At 38.5% G+C, this 19358-nt stretch overlaps 1 protein-coding gene across 1 annotated transcript in view; it reads left to right on the top strand.

Moving 5' to 3' along the window:
• The window catches only part of OSBPL10 (oxysterol binding protein like 10), a 576794-nt gene extending 574677 nt beyond the window's left edge, over nt 1–2117 (top strand). Inside the window, exon 12 of the mRNA XM_007948631.2 lies at nt 2073–2117. Within this exon, the coding sequence (XP_007946822.1) occupies nt 2073–2117 (45 nt within the window). The remainder of the gene's footprint in view (nt 1–2072) is intronic.
• The last annotated feature ends 17241 nt before the right edge of the window (nt 2118–19358 follow it).

Genomic DNA, 19358 nt, shown 5'->3' with positions numbered 1-19358 from the left:
GGAATTCCAATGACATGTAGGTTATTCCTTTTGATGGTATCCCACATGAACCTTAGGCTTTCTTCATTTTGTTGTGATCTTTTTTCTGATTGATCCCTTTCCAAAGAAGCATTCAGGTATTTGTCTTCAATCTCATTCTGTCTTCCATTGCATCAATACTACTCCTTTGCCCTTTCAATGTGTTACCTATTTCCGACAATTTAGTATCAGTCTTCTGGATTTGTCTGTAAATTTAGAATCATTTCTAATTTTTTATTGATTTTGTCATTTTGTTCTTGTATTTTCTCCCAAAATTCTCCCACGGTTTTGTCTGTGTTTTCCTTGGTCTGTCTCTCAGTCCTCTGAAGATACCTAAATGTAATTCTTTTGAATTCCTTATCAGGAAGTTCCAATGCTGTGTCTTCCTCAGGGATGTGTTTTGGGTATCCCGGTCCCTTGTTTCTGCTGCTTTATCTTGCTTCTTTGTGTAGACTGTGATGCTCTGTTGTCTCCAAGGCTTTGTGATGTTTTTGTGTTTATATTTAATTGGTGATTATATGTTGGAGTGTCTTGCCCACAATTTTCCTTTTGTTTTGGTTTTATGTTATCTATACAGGCAGGGTACTGTGCTGTGCTGCTATTCACTAGTTGACAGCACTTACACACTCACCACCTGTCTCCTTTCCTTTGTCAGCCTCTCGTATGTCCTTGCCGACCCTGGCAAACAGGGCCTGTTCTTAGGTCCCTGGAATCTAAGTCGGAGCTGCGGTCTTTGAGGCAGACCTTCTAGAGCTAAGTAGGTAGAATAAATGAGAGAAGCAGCTGGTGAGGCTGAGGCAGACTAGAGAACCTCTATCTAAAAGGGATGGATGCCAAGCAGTGATAGACTAACCCATTCTTCATGAGAAAACTGACTTTTATATGTTGTGGAAGAATTAAAAATAAACACACTTTTTTTAAAGCCAGTTGAAATGTGTCTGTGGGCTGTCTTTAGCCCATGTACTGCTAACCTCTGACTAGAAAGATTACTAGTTGGCATTACATTGTCTAGACTGCCTTGGAAACCCAAAGGGGGTCGCTATGAGTTGGAATCAAGTCAGTGAGTTTGGTTTTTAATTTTTAGACACAAAGTTGTGGAATGAATTATAGCATCAGAGGAACTGTTGGTCAGATTTATGACCAAAAGCAGGAAGCAGCCACTGTCCTTCAAAGAGACAGGAACCTAGGACTGAGGCTGAATGGAAGGGTCTTAAAGGTTGGATTTTGGTTCAGACAGGAAGTTTGCCTTTGTATGTCAGAGTATGGACCCTGGGTGGAAGGTTTGCCTACATAAAGTAAATCCTCACAGGGTCTTCCTGTGATGTGGAGCTGGTCTCTGGTATGTTGTACATTAGAAAACAAGAAGACAACAATAAAACAATACTTTTTCCTCGGTTTAATAGAAACCAGTCTGTTCATAACAGAAGGCTTGGGGCCATCTAAAGAATAAAACTTGATAACACCAGAATTGTTTACATTCATTTTATTCCCTTCCAGCTAGGACATGATTCCATGTACTGTTTGATTCTTGCCTTTTTCTAAAACCTGGATGGTTGGTGTGTGAATTGTGACTACTGGCTTTTGGTGTTCCCCTCTAGGCGGGTGGGCTGGGATCACTAGGTTGTCCAGTCCGCATATTCAGTCTCCATTCCTCTGACAGCCTTTTTCTCCTGTCCCTCTTTCTTTTTATTTTTTTTTAAACCAAGTAATATTCCTTGATGCAAACCAACAAAATCCCTTCTTTTGTTGTTTTGGTTATTTCATGGTTGGTTGGTTTTCTTGAATCACAAGCTATGAAGATCATATGAGACTGTAAAGAGCAGCCAGGCTGAGGAGAGCTGGTTAGTGAAATCATGCTTGGCCTGACTATGAAGGGCAGGCACACAGATTGGCAGTGGTGCTGGCAGGTCCTCACTAAGCAGTGCTTTGCATAGTACTCAGTTTACAATCTGCTTTCTTGGAGTATCCAAGCCTGGGGGGATATCCTTGCTTCTTTGAACTTCTTTCTCCCCACTGAGAGGGCTCCATGTAACGTCTCCCTCCTTGTCTTGCAGGGTGATGGCTGGGTCTACGTCAATCCCCTCTGGAAGGCACATTGATGGGGGTTGGAGGTGCAGAGCTTCCTGAGACAGCCTTGTTTTGTAGCAATTAAAGTGGTACAGTTTCAAGGTTCTGCTGGTATTCACTAAAACCTAGTGATGTCATCCAAGGAGTGGTGACTGAGACAGCAATTATATACTGAGAAATCTGCACCCCCGAAAGTCTCCTACAGGATAGAATTTATTTAAGAGCCATTTGGGGCATGTGTGTACACAGGTCTGTGTGTGAGTTTTCAACACACTATATATGTTCACACACATGCACTATATATACATCTGCTGGAAATTATTATACATGTTGTAAATACTGCACTCCCAAGATTTAACTGGGTAATTACAAGCTCCTTTTTAATCAATGAGGTTTCAAGTTTTCTACTTTTCACACACAAAGAAAGGTATTCTCACTTAGTCACCTCCTATCAAAAGAAAGGTGAGTTGGCATGGCCCAGTTGGTTGTCATTTCAAAATTGCTCCCCACCTCAATGTTTTATCTTTCTACACTTAAAAAAGATAAACTGTTACTTCCTGCTGGATGGGCAAGAAGTTGTTCCAAGTTTATGCCAGAGTCTTCCATGATGGAATAGAACACCTCTGGGAGAACCTAGATCCAGGCTCCACCCTGGGAATTGTCCTCCCATCTACTTGTCCCAAAACTTTCTGACAGTTTCTCACACTCAAAGCACTAGTCACATGTTTTTTTGAAAGCTGTTTGTTTTATAGTAGAAAATGAAACATACAGTGACATCACTACTTTTGTGATGAAAAAAAGGGCTTTAGAAGTTTAATATACATACATGCATGCACATACAAACATGCACAATAGCCTCAATCTTGTATTTAGTTTGGGGAAAGAAGAAAAAAATGCACAGGAAATTCTTAATACACTTCTCGATTGCCCCAAACAAACAACTGCAAGAAAGCCACTGTGACTAAGACATACATAAAAGCCTGCTAAATTCCATAGTTTCAGCTGAATTTGCCTTCAGTCTTTACAAATGATGAGGTCAATGACATGCCCAGAATCTAAAACAAGGAAAAATAAAGTATTTGATTTTTGCTCAGTGCTTATTTTTTACTGTACCATTCCAATGATATTTATAAAATCCAGTAGCATGAATGCTTCTCTGTAGTAATACTAATTTTGTGCCTTTTGTCTGCATTCTTAAGACCAGTCGTTCACTTTATAGCTATTAGGTGACTATATTTCGATTAAATACTTTTCTGTGTGTGTGTGTGTGTGTGTTATTTTCAGAGATTCAAAAGTTCTGATGGAGTTGGTGGTGGCTCTGATGGGGTCACATATGGGTTAGGTATTGTGAAGTGTTAATTTGGTGTGAACAGTAATCATTTACATCTAAAATGTTTAACACATTCAAAAATTCACCAAATAAACTTTAGGGAAATATTCTGTCAAGTTAAAATATTTAACCTAAATCCAGTGAGTGTTTTGTGGTAGGAGTCACTGCCAAGTCAGTCATTCTGTCAGCCTCTTCAGGTCCATAGTCTGAAACATCTGGGTAAGTGAGGTATTTAGAACTATTTAATTTCTGCAAGAGGGAAAGCAGAGCAGAGGGCTATTTTGAGAAAAATAATAAGTATAAAAAGTCATCACTGTAATGGTTTCAGATTTCCAGTCTTACTCCAGAGCATAAACCATCAGGGAACTATCACATGAAGATTCACCTTTTTTGAAGGGGGAGCTGGGAAGGGTAGGGTGAGTTATATTTTGCCCTTTTAAAAAATGGTGAAATCCAGCCAGCTACCCAGAGGGACCGAGTAGTTGATCCTGTGGGCTTGGGACCATAGTTGCAGGGGACATCAAACTCAATTGGCATAACATACTATACAAAACATTGTTCCACCTACTACTTTGGCGAGTAGTGACTGGGACCTTAAAAGCTAGGAAGCTGCCATCTAGATGCAACAATGGGTCTCTCCTCGTCAAGAAGAAAGAAGAAAACCAAAATTAATGGAAACAATCAGTCCTAGTGACTGGTACACCATCCGATCTGCAACCTATACAACTATGAGACCAGAAGAACTAGATGGTGCCCAGCTACCACTGCCATCCACTTGGAAGGGATGTAGGAGATCCTGCATAAAGAGGGAGAACAATGTGGTACAAAACTCAAAATCATTTGGAGGCAAAAAAAAAAAAAAAGAAGGTGGGGACCAGGTTTGCTGGTCCAATGGAGCCTGGTGTAACCACTGAGACTATGGCCCCTAGCTGCCCTTCAGGTCTGGAATTGAACCCACAACTGTGGTTTCCAGCCAAACAAAGTATAGGCATGTGAGTTAAACATTTACCTCAAGTAGACACACGCCCTGGAGAGAACAATCATGGGAGAAGGAAGGGCTGCTTATGCACAGGGAGATAGCTCAGGGTGCAGAAGAGTATGAAGGGATGGACACTGGGAGGAGGTAACTATGGGGAGGAAGTGGGAGGGGAGCTGCTGCATTGTAAATTTTGGTCAATGACATGAGACAAAGTATAGGTGAACTGCTGTATGAAAAGTGAATTTACTCTATAAATCTTCACCCAAATCCTAAAAAAATAAAAAAATGGTGAAATCATCACATAGCAAAAACTTTATACAAAACATGCACAATTCCAAGAATTATAAATACCCAATGCTCAAGTAAAAAAACCTAAGGTTACCAGTACCTTGAAAGTACCACTGTGCCCTTACACTATTGTTTTGGTTACCTAGTGTTGCTCTAACACAAATACCACAAATGGGATGGCTTTAGCAAACAGGAGTTTATTCTCTTAAAAATCTGTAGGCTAGAAGTCCAAGTTCAAAGTGCCGGGCTCTAGGGGCTGGGTGAAAGCCCCTCAACCTTGGGCTTCAGCTCTGCCTCCCTGCTCCAGGCCCACTGGAGCTAGAGTTTTTTCTTCACTCACCAGCTGGCTGGTGAGGATGACAAGCCCAAGGTTGACAGGTAAAATAGCACAGTCCCAGTGTTACCCAACAACATGGCTACATACAAGGTTCAAGCATACCATAAGCTAGAGACTATTTCCAAAGACGGGAAGCAGACTACATACCCAAAGGCAGCTACTCAGCTGCTCCCAGTAGATTCCACTGTGGTGTTAATTACCAATCTCACCATGGGGAATACTATATCTAGCTGCCCAGCCATGCTGACACACAACTTTAAGTATTCCAACTATTGTAGTCGCTCTACCCTCCACTGTCTTGACTGCTGGAGTAAGCTGGCTCTTGTTTGACTCTATGTACTGTATGTGTATTTCCAAACAATGTATTTAAATATTTTTAGACTTTCTATAAGCAGAATCATATTGTATTATAATACCATAGCTTGATTATTTCACTCAATGTTTTGTCTGTCAGTCAATCCATACCGTTATGAGTTGCTGTATTCCTTTTGTTTCACTTTTGATTTGTAACACACACCAAAAAAAGCCTCACTGCCATCAAGTTGGTTCTGATTCTTAACGACCCCCATTGGGTTTCCGAGGCTGTAAATCTTCACAGAAGCAGATCGCCTCATCTTTCTGTGCAAAGGCTGGTAGGTTTGAACCACTGACCTTTTGGTTAGCAGCCAGATGCCTTAACCACTACACCATATAACACAAGCACAGTACAAAAACCAAATGCAGTGTAATGCATTATTTTAAAGCAGAAGTACATGTTAATACAACTCAAGAGTATTGCTGTCAACTCAGACTCTCTCCTTTTCCTATTCAAAGCCTTTATCTGCTTTGCTTTGCCTGTTTTTGAACTCTAAATTGAATCACATGCTATATTATTTTTAATCATGCTGTTATTATATAAACATAGTTCATTTTTTTGCTCTTTTAGTGTACTTCTCCATAGGAGCCCAGTGGCATAGTGGTTAAAGCACTCAGCTGCTAACCAAAAGGTTGGTGGTTCGAACCTGCCACATTGTTCCACAGGAGAAAGATATGGCAGTCTGCTTTGCTAAAGATTTGTAGCCTTGGAAACCCTACAGGGCAGTTCCATTCTGTCCTGTAGGGTCACTGAGTCAGAATCAATTTGACAGCAGCGTGTGTGTTTTGGTGTGACTGTACTCCTTATGTACACAAACCACAATTTTCTTACCTGCTCCTGGCAGACTTATTTCCATTTTTTGGCTATTATGAACAATGTTGCTAAGAACATTTCTTAAATTATGTCTCCTTAACCACATGTTGAAAGGGGCTGTGATGGCACAGTGCCAAGGCATTTGACTGCTAACCAGAAGGTAGGCCGTTCGAACCCACCAGCCACTCCATGGAAAGAAGACTGGGCAAGCTACTTCCATAATGATTTACTGCCCTGGAAATCCAAGTGACATTGCTATGAATTGGAATCTATTTGATGGCAGTGTTTTTTTTTTTTTTTTAAACCACATGTGCACAAGTTTGGAATTGCCTTGAGGCTCACTGCTATTGTTACATTTTTTCCTCTATATTTTGGGCAATTTTTAATCACTAGCTTCAAATTCACTTACCATTCCTTCTGCAGTTTACATAATCTGTAAATCTCATCTGCATTTTTAATTTCAGATAATAGAGTTTTCATCTTCTTTTTTTTTTTTTCTTCAGTACCTCCAATTAACATGAGCAACTTCACTCTTAAACATATAAAACATACTTGTAACAACTGTTTTAAACATCTTTGTCTACTGTTTTATGTCACTTCTAGGTCTTTTTCTATTGATTGCTTTCTCTTCATTATGGGCTATTCCGTTTTGCACACCTGTGAATGTTTACCTGGATTCCAGACATTTTTTTATTTGCTGGGCCCTGCATTTATATTCCTATATTCTTGAGTTTTGTATTATGACATTATTAAATTATGTAGAAATACTTGATCCTTGGCTTTATTTTGCAAAACCAGAGTAGCCTTTAATTTAGGGCCACTATTGGCTCACTGGAGGAAGTACTACCCTTCTTTTAAGGTTTTCCAGTTTCACTATTAGGAACATGGACTATTTAGGGCTCTGTGTGACCACTGCTGATTGTTAATGCTGCTCCCTTTAGGTGGTTCCTTGGCCTCTGGTACTTTCCTCACATGTATGTGCTCCAGCTAAAGATTCAAGCGGCATCTTCTGCGGATCCCAGAACTCCCTGCAGATTTCCATTATTCTACTCTGTGAACTCTACTAGTTGGCTTCTCTGAACTCCCAGTTGTCTCAGTTCGGGCATTTCTTCTGCTCTCCTTCAGTTGATCCTCTCCTTCAGTCTTGTCTTCCCCTCCCTTCCACTGAGCTGATTTCAACAATTGCTATTTTATTTCTAGAAGTTTTCTTCGGCTCCCCCCAATCAGTTTGATCATTTCTTTCATAATTTTTATTCCCTGATTATTTCAAACTTTAAAAAATTTCTTAAGCTAAATGGTAGTTATGCCTAGTATCTTCATGTACTTTTGGATCTTTGATTAAGATGATCATATTTCTTGGAAAAAAATTGTGTTAATTGTTCCAAGATTCAGTATAGGGTTTATTTAAAGAGGATTCTCACAGGCTCTCATAGATACTATTTTTCAGAACGAGTTTAAGTTTATGAATTTTATAGACCATGCAGGTAATCTGACCCAAAAATTCCTATGAGCCTTCTTGTGGCAATAATTTGCTTGGGGATGAGTTTTTTCACTAGCAGCCACTTTCCCATAACTTTGCACTACTTTCCATGACATTCTTGGAAGGATGGGGCAAATTTACTTTTGATTTATACTTACAACAAACATGCAGCTCTTTGCAGTGAAAGTGTTAGAGCAGACAAGGGTCTTTTATTAAACACCTTATCTCTGGCTGGCCTTAGCCTTCTGCCCTAACTCCTATGTTCAGCTGGCTATGGAAACCAAAGCTCAGTTTTAGCAGATTCACCAGATTTCCTTAGAGTAAAAGTAGCATCTTAATTTTGAGTTCTTGTTTTTACTTTACTTTGGTCTAATAATTTCCTTGTATCCTGGTAGCTTTTGGATGCATTTTTCAAAAAAAAAAATATTCTGTTGCTGAAAATATACACAGCAAAACATAGATCTATTCAATCATTTGTACATGTATAATACAGTGACACTGATTATATTCGAGGTGTACAAACATTCTCACCCTCCTTTTCTGAGGAGTTCGGCTCACATTAACATAAATTCACTGCCTTTTTGATGCTTTTAAGATTATAATTTTACCTAGCATTTTGTTTTCAGCCAAAGGATTAATCTTGAGCTCACCTTCTTCTTGCTTTTGAGATTCCTGAATTTGCTCATCCTTCCTGCCCACTGAAAGAGATCTTTACTAACCTAATTTTTTTAAATTTTCCTTTGGAGAAAAGCAGTAAAGAAGCTTGACTGGTGCCTATTTCTGCAGTGTTTGTTAGTATAGTCTTTCACTAATAGCCAGGACTATAAAAATCCCTTTTGTTTAAAAAAAAAAAAAAAAAAAGTTTCCTTCTGCAGCATACAAGCCTGAGCACTGATCAACACTTACCTAATTTTGTCAAATAAAGAACAGATGCTGTTTCTTCTATCTAGCTTGTTTGAACAATTAAGATAGTATGATGTACTTACAAGAGAATGCAGTGTTGTGATAGTCACAACCATTTAATCTGGAGTTTTCATTAAGTCTCATCTCCAGCTTTCACTAAAGCCAATTTCACCAAAGCAGATATTTGTTATTCTAATCAAAATGACTCCAAGTCTTTTTTGAGATTGAGGAATAGTTTAGAAACTTAAAAAAAAAAAGTAAATACTAGAATTATGACTGTTCATATCTCCAGGCAGCACAAAATTAGGAATGGCATATCTCACAGAGGTGAAGATGTAAGAAACATACTACAGAGGGACTTGTGGCAAGATGCAGAAAAGGCAGACAAGCTACACAGACCCTCTTCAACAAAGAAAAGAGAAACCAATTGACGTAGATACAGAAGATAATCCAGGAGCCCAGAGCTTTGAAAGGAAGGGTACAGAAGTGGACTAAAATCCAACTAGAAGAACCTGCATGAAAACAGTGAATAAGGAGGAGAATTCTGATAGCTGCAGAGAATCAGCTATCTTGATGGCACAAACAGCCTGAATATTTCCAACTGGTGTTAGGACCTGAAAATTAAAGATAGGCCGTGCTCACCAACGGCTATGTGGATGGCTGCACTGGAGGCTGATGACTAAAAAGGGAAACAGCAAAGGAGACAAACTGAGCTGTGGATTTTCAGCTGTCAGGAGAGAGCAGCCATTTTGAGTGTTGACAAGCAGTGGCTATTTTGGATACTTAAAGTGACATCATTCTCATTCAGATTCCAGGGATCTAACAATAGGTTCTGCTTGCCAAGGATAGCACAGATGTTCCAGAGGCTGATAACTGGAAAAGAGACAGATGGTGAGTGTGTAAGTACTCCCAACTAGTGAATAGAAGGGAACAGTACCTTGCTTACTCAGATACACCCTAACACAACCAAGGAAACAAAAATCTCAGGCCAGTCACTCCAACATGCAATTGTCAAATTTAAATACAACAAACGTCACAATGTCTCAGAGACAACAAACCATCACAGTCCACACAAAGAACCTAAAGCAGTAGAAACAAAGGACCAGGATACAGATCTAGCACACACACCTGAGGATGCAGCAGCAACACTGCAACTTGCTGATAAGGAATTAAAAAAATTTTATTTAGAGACCTTCAACAGACAGAGACAGATCAAGGGAAACACTGACAAAATTGAGGAAAACACAGAAAACTCTAGAATAATTTCAAAAGACAATACAAGAATGAAATGATACAAAATCTACAGATAGAAATCCAGAAGATTAATACTAAATTTTCAGAAATAGATAACACATTGAATGGGAAAAGGAGTAGAATTGAATCAATAGAAGACAAACTAGTAAGATTGAAGACAAATACCTGAATGCTGCTTTGGAAAGGGATCAATCAGAAAAAAGATCAAAACAAAATGAAGAAAGCCTAAGGTTCATGGGGGATACCATCAGAAGGAATAACCTACATGTAATTGGAATCCTAGAACAGGAAGAGACAGAAAACTCTCTCAGATTTGTTGGAAAAGAATTTCCTTGATATGATGAAAGATGAGAATATATTCATACAGGAAGTCCAACAAACCCCAAACAGGGAAGACCCCAAAAGAAAATCAGCAAGACATATCATTAAACTCACCAAAACCAAAGACAAAAAAAAAAAAAAAACCCTGAAAGCAGCACAGGAAAAATTAAAAGTTACCTACAAAGGGCAACCAGTAAGACTAAGCTCTGATTTCTCAGCAGAAATCATGCAGGCAAGACGACAATAAGACAGTATATATAAAATCCTGAAAGAAACAAAATTCCAACCAAGAATTATATAACTGGCAAAATTGTCCCTCATATATAATGGTGACATTAGGACATTTCCAGATAAACAGAAATTAAGAGAGTTAGTTAAACCAGACCAACCTTACAAGAGATGCTAAAGGGAGTGCTCTGGACAGAGAACCAACAACAGCAAACAACAGCTGACTCTTATAACACATGATGACATAACCCAGAAACCAACCCAATTATGGAAGTATCCAAAGTAATTAATCCTACAAGATTATAAACAGGGAACCAGAGACATCAATGACAACTGAGGACAACAACAAACCAAAAAGAAGGAAAACACAGAACATTTAGAAGTTACAGAACTTCTAAATGGTAGGGAAGTCAAGATGATTACAAGATAGAATGGACTGTTCTAAACTTGGGAAGAAAATTATAAATCACAGGATAACCTCAAAGAAAAATGATAAACGCCATCAAAATAAAAAAGAGGACAAACACAAATATTTAGCAAATACCAAAACAGTAACATGAAGGAAGTGATAATACAACTGATAAACAAAACAAGCTCAGCACAGAAAATTATACGGAACAAAGAAATCAGCAACACCACAAAAACAACAAAATGACAGCAAGAAATGCATATTTGTTGATAATTACACTGAATGTCAGTGGATTAAATGCACCACTCAAGACAGACAGAGTTGCAGCCTGGGAAAGAAAACATGTCCCATCAATATGCTGTCTACAAGAGACACTTTAGAGACAAAGACACAAATAGACTAAAAATCAAATGTTGGAAAAAGAGATACCAAACAAATGGACATCATAAAAGAACAAGAACAGCCACATTAATTTCTGATAAAATTTAAGACAAAAACCACCGTTAGAGACAAAGAAGGACATTGTATTCTATAAGGATTAAAGGATCAATTGAACAAGAGGACATAACAATAAATATTTACGCACCCAATGAAAAAGCCCCAAAATACGTAAATTAAGGTTTAAAAAAATTGAAAAAACAATAGATGATTCCACAGTCATAGTATGAGTCTTTAATACACCACTTTCAACCACAGATAGATCAACTGGAAAGAAACTCAAAAGACAGAGAAGAACTAAACAATACAATCCACCAACATGACCTTATAGACATCTAGAGAGTACTTCACCCAACAACAGCACAATATACATTCTTTTCCAGTGCACATGGAACATTCTCCAGGATAGGCCATATGTTAGGCCACAAAGCAAGCCTTAATAAATTTAAAAATATTTAAATACTGCAAAGCACCTTCTCAGATTACAATGCTATAAAAATAGGAGGATCAACAGAAAAAGAGCAAACAAAAGGAAACTGAATAACATCCTCCTTGAATATGACTAGATAATAGAATAAAAAATGAACTTAAAATATACCTTGAATCAAGAATGAAAACACAATGTACAAAAATATTTGGGACACAGCAAAAGCAGTGATCAGAAGCCAGTAAATAGCAATAAATGCACATGTCAAAAAAGAACCAAAATCAACACCTTAACCCAACCTCTCCAACAATTACAAAAGGAGCAGCGAAACGAGCCCAGACACCAGAAGAGAATAATAAAGATCCAAGCAGAAATAAATGAAACAGAAAATAGAAATAGAAAAAAAAAAAAAAAAAATCAACAAGACTAGAAGTTGGTTTTTTGAAAAGACTAATAAAACTGACACATTTAACAAAGGAAAAGAGGGAGAGACTACAAGTAACACAAATAAACAAATTTGGTGATGTCACAACAGAACCAACAGAAGCAATAAGGATAATATCAGGATACTATGAAGAATTATACTCCAAAAAATTTGAAAATCAAGAAAAAATTGACAGATTTCTAGAAACATACTACTTACCTAACAGAGGCTGAGGTAGAAAATATCAACAGATCCCTAACAAAAGAAACTGAATAGGTCATAAATTATCAACAACAACAACAAAAAAAAGGCTCTGGTTGAGACGGTTTCACGGGAGAATTCTACCGAACATTCAGAGAACTGACACCAATCCTACTCAAACTATTCCAGAACATAGAAAAAAATGGCATCCTCTCAAATTCATTCTTTGAAGCAAGTATAACCTTGATAACAAAACAAGCCAAAGACATCACTAAGAAGAAAAACTACAGGCCAATGTCCCTGATGAATACAGATACAAAAAAATCTTCAGCAAAATCCTAGCAGATAGACTCCAACAACAAATCACAAATACCTTATGACCAAGTGGGGTTCATACCAGGTATGCAAAGATGGTTCACCATTAGAAAAACAATGTCATCCAACACATAAATAAAACAAAAAAGAACCACATGATCACATCAATTGATAAAAAAAAAGACATTTGATAAAATCCAACATCCATTACTGATCAGAACTCTAAGCAAAATAGGAATAAAAGGGGCATTTCTCAACATAATAAAGGGCACATATGCAAAACCCACAGCCAACATTATTCTCAGTGGACAGAGATTGAAACCATTCCCCTTGTGAACAACAGCCCGACTAGGATGCCCTCTATCACCACTACTATTCAACATTTTACTGGAAGTCCTAGCCAGAGCAGTAAGGCAAGAAAGGGAAATCAAAGGCATCCAAATTGGTAAGGACGAAATAAGACTATCCCTATTCGCTAATGATATGATCCTCTACGTAGAAAACCCTAAAACCTCAATAAAAAACTACTGGAACTAATTGAGAGATTTAGCATAGTGGCAGGATACAAGATGAACATACAAAAATCAGTGGGATTCCTCTACACCAGGAAAGAGATTGCTGGTAAGGAAATAATACCATTTACAATGTTGTTGTTGTTGTTATGTACCGTCGAGTTGGACCCGACTCATAGTGACCCCTCCTTGGGTTTCCGAGGTGGTATCACTACGGAAGTATATCACCCAACCTTCCTTCTGAGGAGTGGCTGGTGGGTTTGAACCGCCAGCCTTCTGGTTAGTAGTCAAGTGCCTTAGGCACTATGCTACCAGAGCTCCCACCATTTACAATAGCTACCCTAAAAATAAAATACTTGCAGTAAATCTCACTAGGGATACAAAAGACCTGTACATAAAAAAGTACAAAAGAATATGCCAAGAAACCATAAGAGATCTACATAAATGGAAGAACTTACCATGCTCATAGATAGGAAGACTGAACATTGTGAAAATGTCAGTATAGTACCTAAAGCAATCTATACATTCAATGCAATCCCAATCCAGGTCCCATCAACATTCTTTAAAGATATGGAAAAAAAACAATAATTAATTTTATATGGAAAGGAAAGAGACTTTGGATAAGCAAAGCACTACTGAAGAAAAAAAGAAGGTCTCTCACTCTCGGATCTCAAAACCTACTATACAGCCACAGTAATCAAAAAAGCCTGGTAGAATAGAATTGAGATCTCAAAATAGATCCATCCACCTGTGGTGAGATGATTTTTGACAAAGGGCTGAAATTCATTAAATGGGGAAGAGATGGTCTCTTTTAACAAATGGTACAGGCAAAACTGGATATTTGCAGCAAAATGAAATGAGCTGTACCTCACACAATACATAAAAACTAACTCCAGATGGATCAAAGACTTAATTGTGAAATCTAGAACTATAAAGTTCCTCAAGGAAAAAATAGGGGCAAATCTAAGGGGAGCTCTGGTGGCATAGTGCCTAAGGCATCTGACTGCTAACCAGAAGGCTGGCGGTTCAAACCCATCAGTTACTCCTCAGATGGAAGCCCGGGGAATGCACTTCCATGGACATACTGCCTCGGAAACACAGGAGGGGCTGCTATGAGTCAAGACTGACTGGAGTTGGTTTTTTTTTTTTTTTTAATTTATGGCATAGACAAACTGTCCAGCATAACCCAAAATGCACAAACAGCAGAAGATAAACTTGACCTTCTAAGAATTAAATTTTTGTGTGCTTCAAAAGACTTCTCCCAGAGTAAAAAAGAGAACCTACAGATTGGGAAAACATATTCAGCGATGACATCTGACAAGGGACTTATCTCTAAAATTTATAGAAAACTCCAACACCTCAGCAACAAAAAGACAATCCAATTCAGAAATGTGCAAAAGACATGAACAGACACTCCCAACAGGATATTCAGGCAGCCAACAAACACATCAAGAAACGTTAGCTATCATTAGCAATACCAAAACCAAACCAAACTCAGTGCCACTGAATTGAATTTGACTCATAGTGACCCCCTTTTGGTTTCTAAGGCAGTAAATATTTAGGGAAGTAGATTGCCCAGTCTTTCTTCCACAGAGTAGCTGGTAGGTTTGAACCACCAACCTTCTGGTTAGCAGTCAAATGCATTAGACACTATACCACCAGAGCTCCCCATTAGCCATTAAAAAATCAACAACAACAACAAAAAACACCTCAGTGCTGTTGAGTCAGTCAAGACTTTTAGCGACCCCTCCTTGGGTTTCCAAGGCAGTTATCTCTACAGAAGTACATTGCCCAGGCTTCCTTCCAAGGAGTAACTGGTGGGTTTGAACCACCAGCCTTCTGATTAGCAGTCAAATGCTTTAGGCACTACACCACCATTATGAAGCTCTGGTGGCATAGTGCCTAAGGCATTTAACTGCTAGCCAGAAGACTGGTGGTTAGAGAGATGAAAATCAGAGCCACAAGATACTATGTTGCCCCAGCACTAACAGCATAGTTCAACAAGACAGAAATTAATAAATGCTGGCAAGGATGTGGACAGAATGGGACTCTCATAAACTGCTGGTGGAACTGTAAAATGATGTAAAAACTACTGTGGAAAGCCGTAAGGGGATTCTGTCAAAAGTTGGAATTAGAAATACCATTTGATCCAGCAATCCCATTGTTGTTGTTGTTGTTATGTGCCGTCGAGTCGGCCCCGACTCATAGCGACCCCTCCTTGGGTTTCCGAGGCAGTATCACTACGGAAGTAGGATTGCCCAACCTTCCTTCCGAGGAGTGGCTAGTGGGTTTGAACCACCAGCCGTCTGGTTAGCAGGCAAGTGTCTTAGCCACTATGCTACCAGAGTTCCCAACAATCCCATTAGTAGGCATGTATCCTAAAGAAGTGAGAGCCAAGACAAGAACAGCAATATGCACACCTATGTTCATTGCAGCATTACTTACAAGAGCAGAAAGACAAAACTGGGGTACATACACAACGGAACACTATGCAACAGTAAAGAATACTGTAGAATCTGCAAAACACCACATAACATGGATGAACTTGGAGGACATTATGCTGAGTGAAGTAAGTCAATCACAGAAAGATAAATACTGTATTAGTTCATTATCATAAAGTCAAGGAAAGCTTTATATATGGAAGGAAAGTTTCTTTGTTGCTTATCAGAGTGGGAATGAGGGGAGGGGAGAGGAGGGGAGGGGAGGGAACACTCCAAAAATAAAAATTCTTAAAAAAAAAAAAAAATTAGAAGAGAGGAACAAGACACAGGAGGAAGAAAGAAACATACTACACATGCTATGTATGTTTTGGGATCCAAAAGACTATAGATAATTTTGTTTCTAATAATTCCACTTCTGACACTCAGCTAGGTTTTGGAAAACCAGAAAAGCTGGACAAGAAAATACTACTCACGTGAAGCCACTATAAACCCAGGGCACAATGTGAGAGAAGATGGACCCTAAGAGGTAAGCCGGTCACTTGGGCCACCTTTTCTCCTAGGAAACTTGCAGAAGCTGAACAGCAATTTCAATAATTTTAGACAAAAATATTTTCAAATTTTGCTTAGGTGAGCGGCTGAGAGAGTAACAGAATAGCTTTGTATATCATATCAATTCCTTACATTGGTTAAGGTGAGCCTGGCTTTCTATCCCCCAGATACTTGGCTGAAACAAAGGAAACTCCATAAAGGAAATCATCATCTTAGGCCTAAACTTACTCCTAAAATTTCTAAAATGTAATGTCTAGAACACACATAAACACACACAAATGCACATCATGAAATACCACATAATAATTGGCAGCAAAGAACATGAAAAAGAAACTACCTACAAAAACACTAGATATTGAGTTAGACTGAAAATTTCAATGCACTAGCTGGAAACCATAAAAAAGGAAACAGTAGATTTGAAAAATAAAAATTCTAGATTAAAAAACAGAATAAATAAAATGAAGTATTTAATGGATGATTTAAGAACAAATTAGCCATAACAGATGAGAGAATTAAGTGAGTCAGGAAGAAATATGTAGAGGCAAAAGGATACATGGACAGAAAATACAGTGAGATGGTCTAACATATGTTTAATTGGAGAGTAGAGAATGTGGTAGAAGCAAGATTTAAGGAGTGACCATATTTTTTAATGCAAACAACATACATTTTCTGTATTTGTTTGCTAACTGCTCCCTCCCTTCAGGAGGTATTTCTGTAAACATGCTACACCAGTTAAAAAAAAAAAAAAAGGCATGGCAGTGCTTAGAAAAGTACTTACTGGGGGAAGGAGCAGTAGGCAAAGAAATGTGGAAGACACAGATTATTTGTGTAATAATATAAAAATGACTGAGAACTTTAAGAACACATGAAAGCCAAGAAGTCAAAAAGTTAAAAAGCTCAACACATCAAAAATAGGATACTTTAAAGAGTATATAATGCAGGGAAGTGGAAGATGGCATTGTACTGGTAACATGCACATTTGATCGCTCTTCCAAATTAGACCCTGAGTAACTAGGTAAAAACCAAAACCAAACTCAGTGCCATCAAGTCGATTCCAACTCATGGCAATCTCCTTTGGGTTTCTGAGGCATAAATCTTTACAGAAGTAGATTGCCCAGTCTTTCTTCTGTGAAGTGGCTGGTGGGTTTGAACTGCCAGCCCTCTGGTTAGCAGTCAAGTGCTTTAGGCACTACATCACCAGAACTCTTTAACTAGGTAAAGCACATACAAATAATGACACTGGAGTTATGAGCAACTAAGGAGAAGATAAAGTATTGGATTAAATGAAGACAAAGAAAAAGGGCAGATTAAATAGCTGTGAAAAATAAATGAACCCAACTAGCTGGTGGAGATGGCGAGGACTCATTAGAAATAGAAAACAGGTCAATGAAGGGAAAGAGGAAAAAAAAAAACAAAAAAACCAGCAGAAGCCACAGGCACTGGAGACTTGAAATAACCACACTGGTAGTTTTTCATTGTGATCTTGGGCTCTGAACAAGTAAGAAATTATTATTGGGAAATGGATCAAGACCCTCCTTTGGCTTGGGCTGCTGCAGAATCCAGAAAGGAATGGGGGAAAGGGAGAACTCTGAGTATGCAGAGCCCTGGAGCAAGTGCATGGCAGCAAGCTGGGGTTCAACTCTTCCACGGCCCCTTTTAGCACAGAATGGACTGGAATACTGGGTTTTTGCAGCTTCTAGATCCATGCAGAAAGCAGTGGCCCTCAATTCACTATGGTCTCTGTTAGGTTTTGGACAATGGGTCTTTGACAGTAGAACATCATCAACAGATGTCTCAGGACACAAACAATCCTGCCTGTGCCTGGATCATGGACTGAGTCATCTCGCCCAGAACACAGAAAACTCTTCACCTTTCTATTCAGGGGCTCACTTCTGGAATCCTTTTTTTTTTTTTTTTTTTTTTTTGATTTGGGTGAAAGTTTACAGAGCAACTTCATTTTCCATACAGCAGTTCACATACACTTTTTTCCCCCTTTTTCCCATTTCTTTCTTCCTTTTCTTCCCTGCCTCATCCAATAGAGGGAACAGATTAAACCTCCACCAGGCAACAAGAGCTATTATACTGAACACCTCACCCAACAGACAGGTAACACCAATAGCTCTGTGCCACAGAATCGACGACAATTGGTGGACAACACTTGCTTAACCCAATTCCAAATCCTCTTCATGACAGAGACCTGCACACCCATCTCCACCAGTGATTCCACCAACACAGAGCTGGAGAGCAACCCAGTACAGCTGAGTTAGTAACCAAACAAGTACCCCAGCTCCACAAGGTGATATAAATCAATTACTAAAAAGACAACTTCAAAATGTCTAGGAAACAACAGACAACCTCAAACAAACACAGGACAAGACAATGGGAATAAATGCCCAGGCTAAAGAATTATCTATCATGGAAGAAATGGAAGAACAGGCAACAGAAGTATCTGAGAAGGAATTCCTATATAGGATTCTGCAAGAGCTCAAGGAAACCATAAACAAAAACAACGAGCAAACAGACAGTACCCTGGAAGAACTCAGGAAAACCATTCAAAAACACAGTAAGATTAATACGCCATCAGAACTTACAGAAAAACATAAGTTAGAAATTCAGAATATGAATACCAAAATTACAGAATTACACAACACAGTGGAAGCACAAAAGAATAGGCTAGAACTGGCTGAAGAAGCCATTTCCCAACTAGAAGATAAACTCCTTGACACCAGCCTGTATGAAGAAAAATCAGAACAAAGATTTAAGAGAAATGAAGAGGACCTAAGAGTTATATGGGATGACATGAAAAGAAACAACATACGCCTCATTGGAATTCCAGAACAAAAGGCAGCAAAAAAAAACCACCGAGAAAATTGTAGAAGTACTAACAGAAAACTTTCCCCATATCATGAAGGAAGAAAAGGTATTTGTCCAAGAAGCTCAAAGAACCCCATACAGGATAGATTTCAAGAGAAAAACACTGAGGCATATCATAATCAAACTCTCCAAAACCAAAGAAAGAATTTTGTGAGATACCTGGGAAAAAAAATATTACTTATAATATCAAAGAGTTAGGCTGAGTTCTGATTACTCAGCAGAAACCATGCAGGCAAGAAGTCAATAGGATGGCATATATAAAACAATGAAGGAAAAGAACTTCCAACCAAGAATCCTATATCTAGCCAAACTGTCCATCAAATATGAGGGCAAAATCAAGACATTCTCAGACAAATAGAAATTAAGGGATTTTGTGAAAACCAGATCAACCCTAC

This window comes from Orycteropus afer, unplaced genomic scaffold (genome assembly GCF_000298275.1).
Source record: "Orycteropus afer afer isolate SDZICR_OR568_19922 unplaced genomic scaffold, OryAfe1.0 scaffold00218, whole genome shotgun sequence".
Taxonomy (NCBI): domain Eukaryota; kingdom Metazoa; phylum Chordata; class Mammalia; order Tubulidentata; family Orycteropodidae; genus Orycteropus; species Orycteropus afer.
This window is presented reverse-complemented; position numbering and strand designations above follow the sequence as displayed.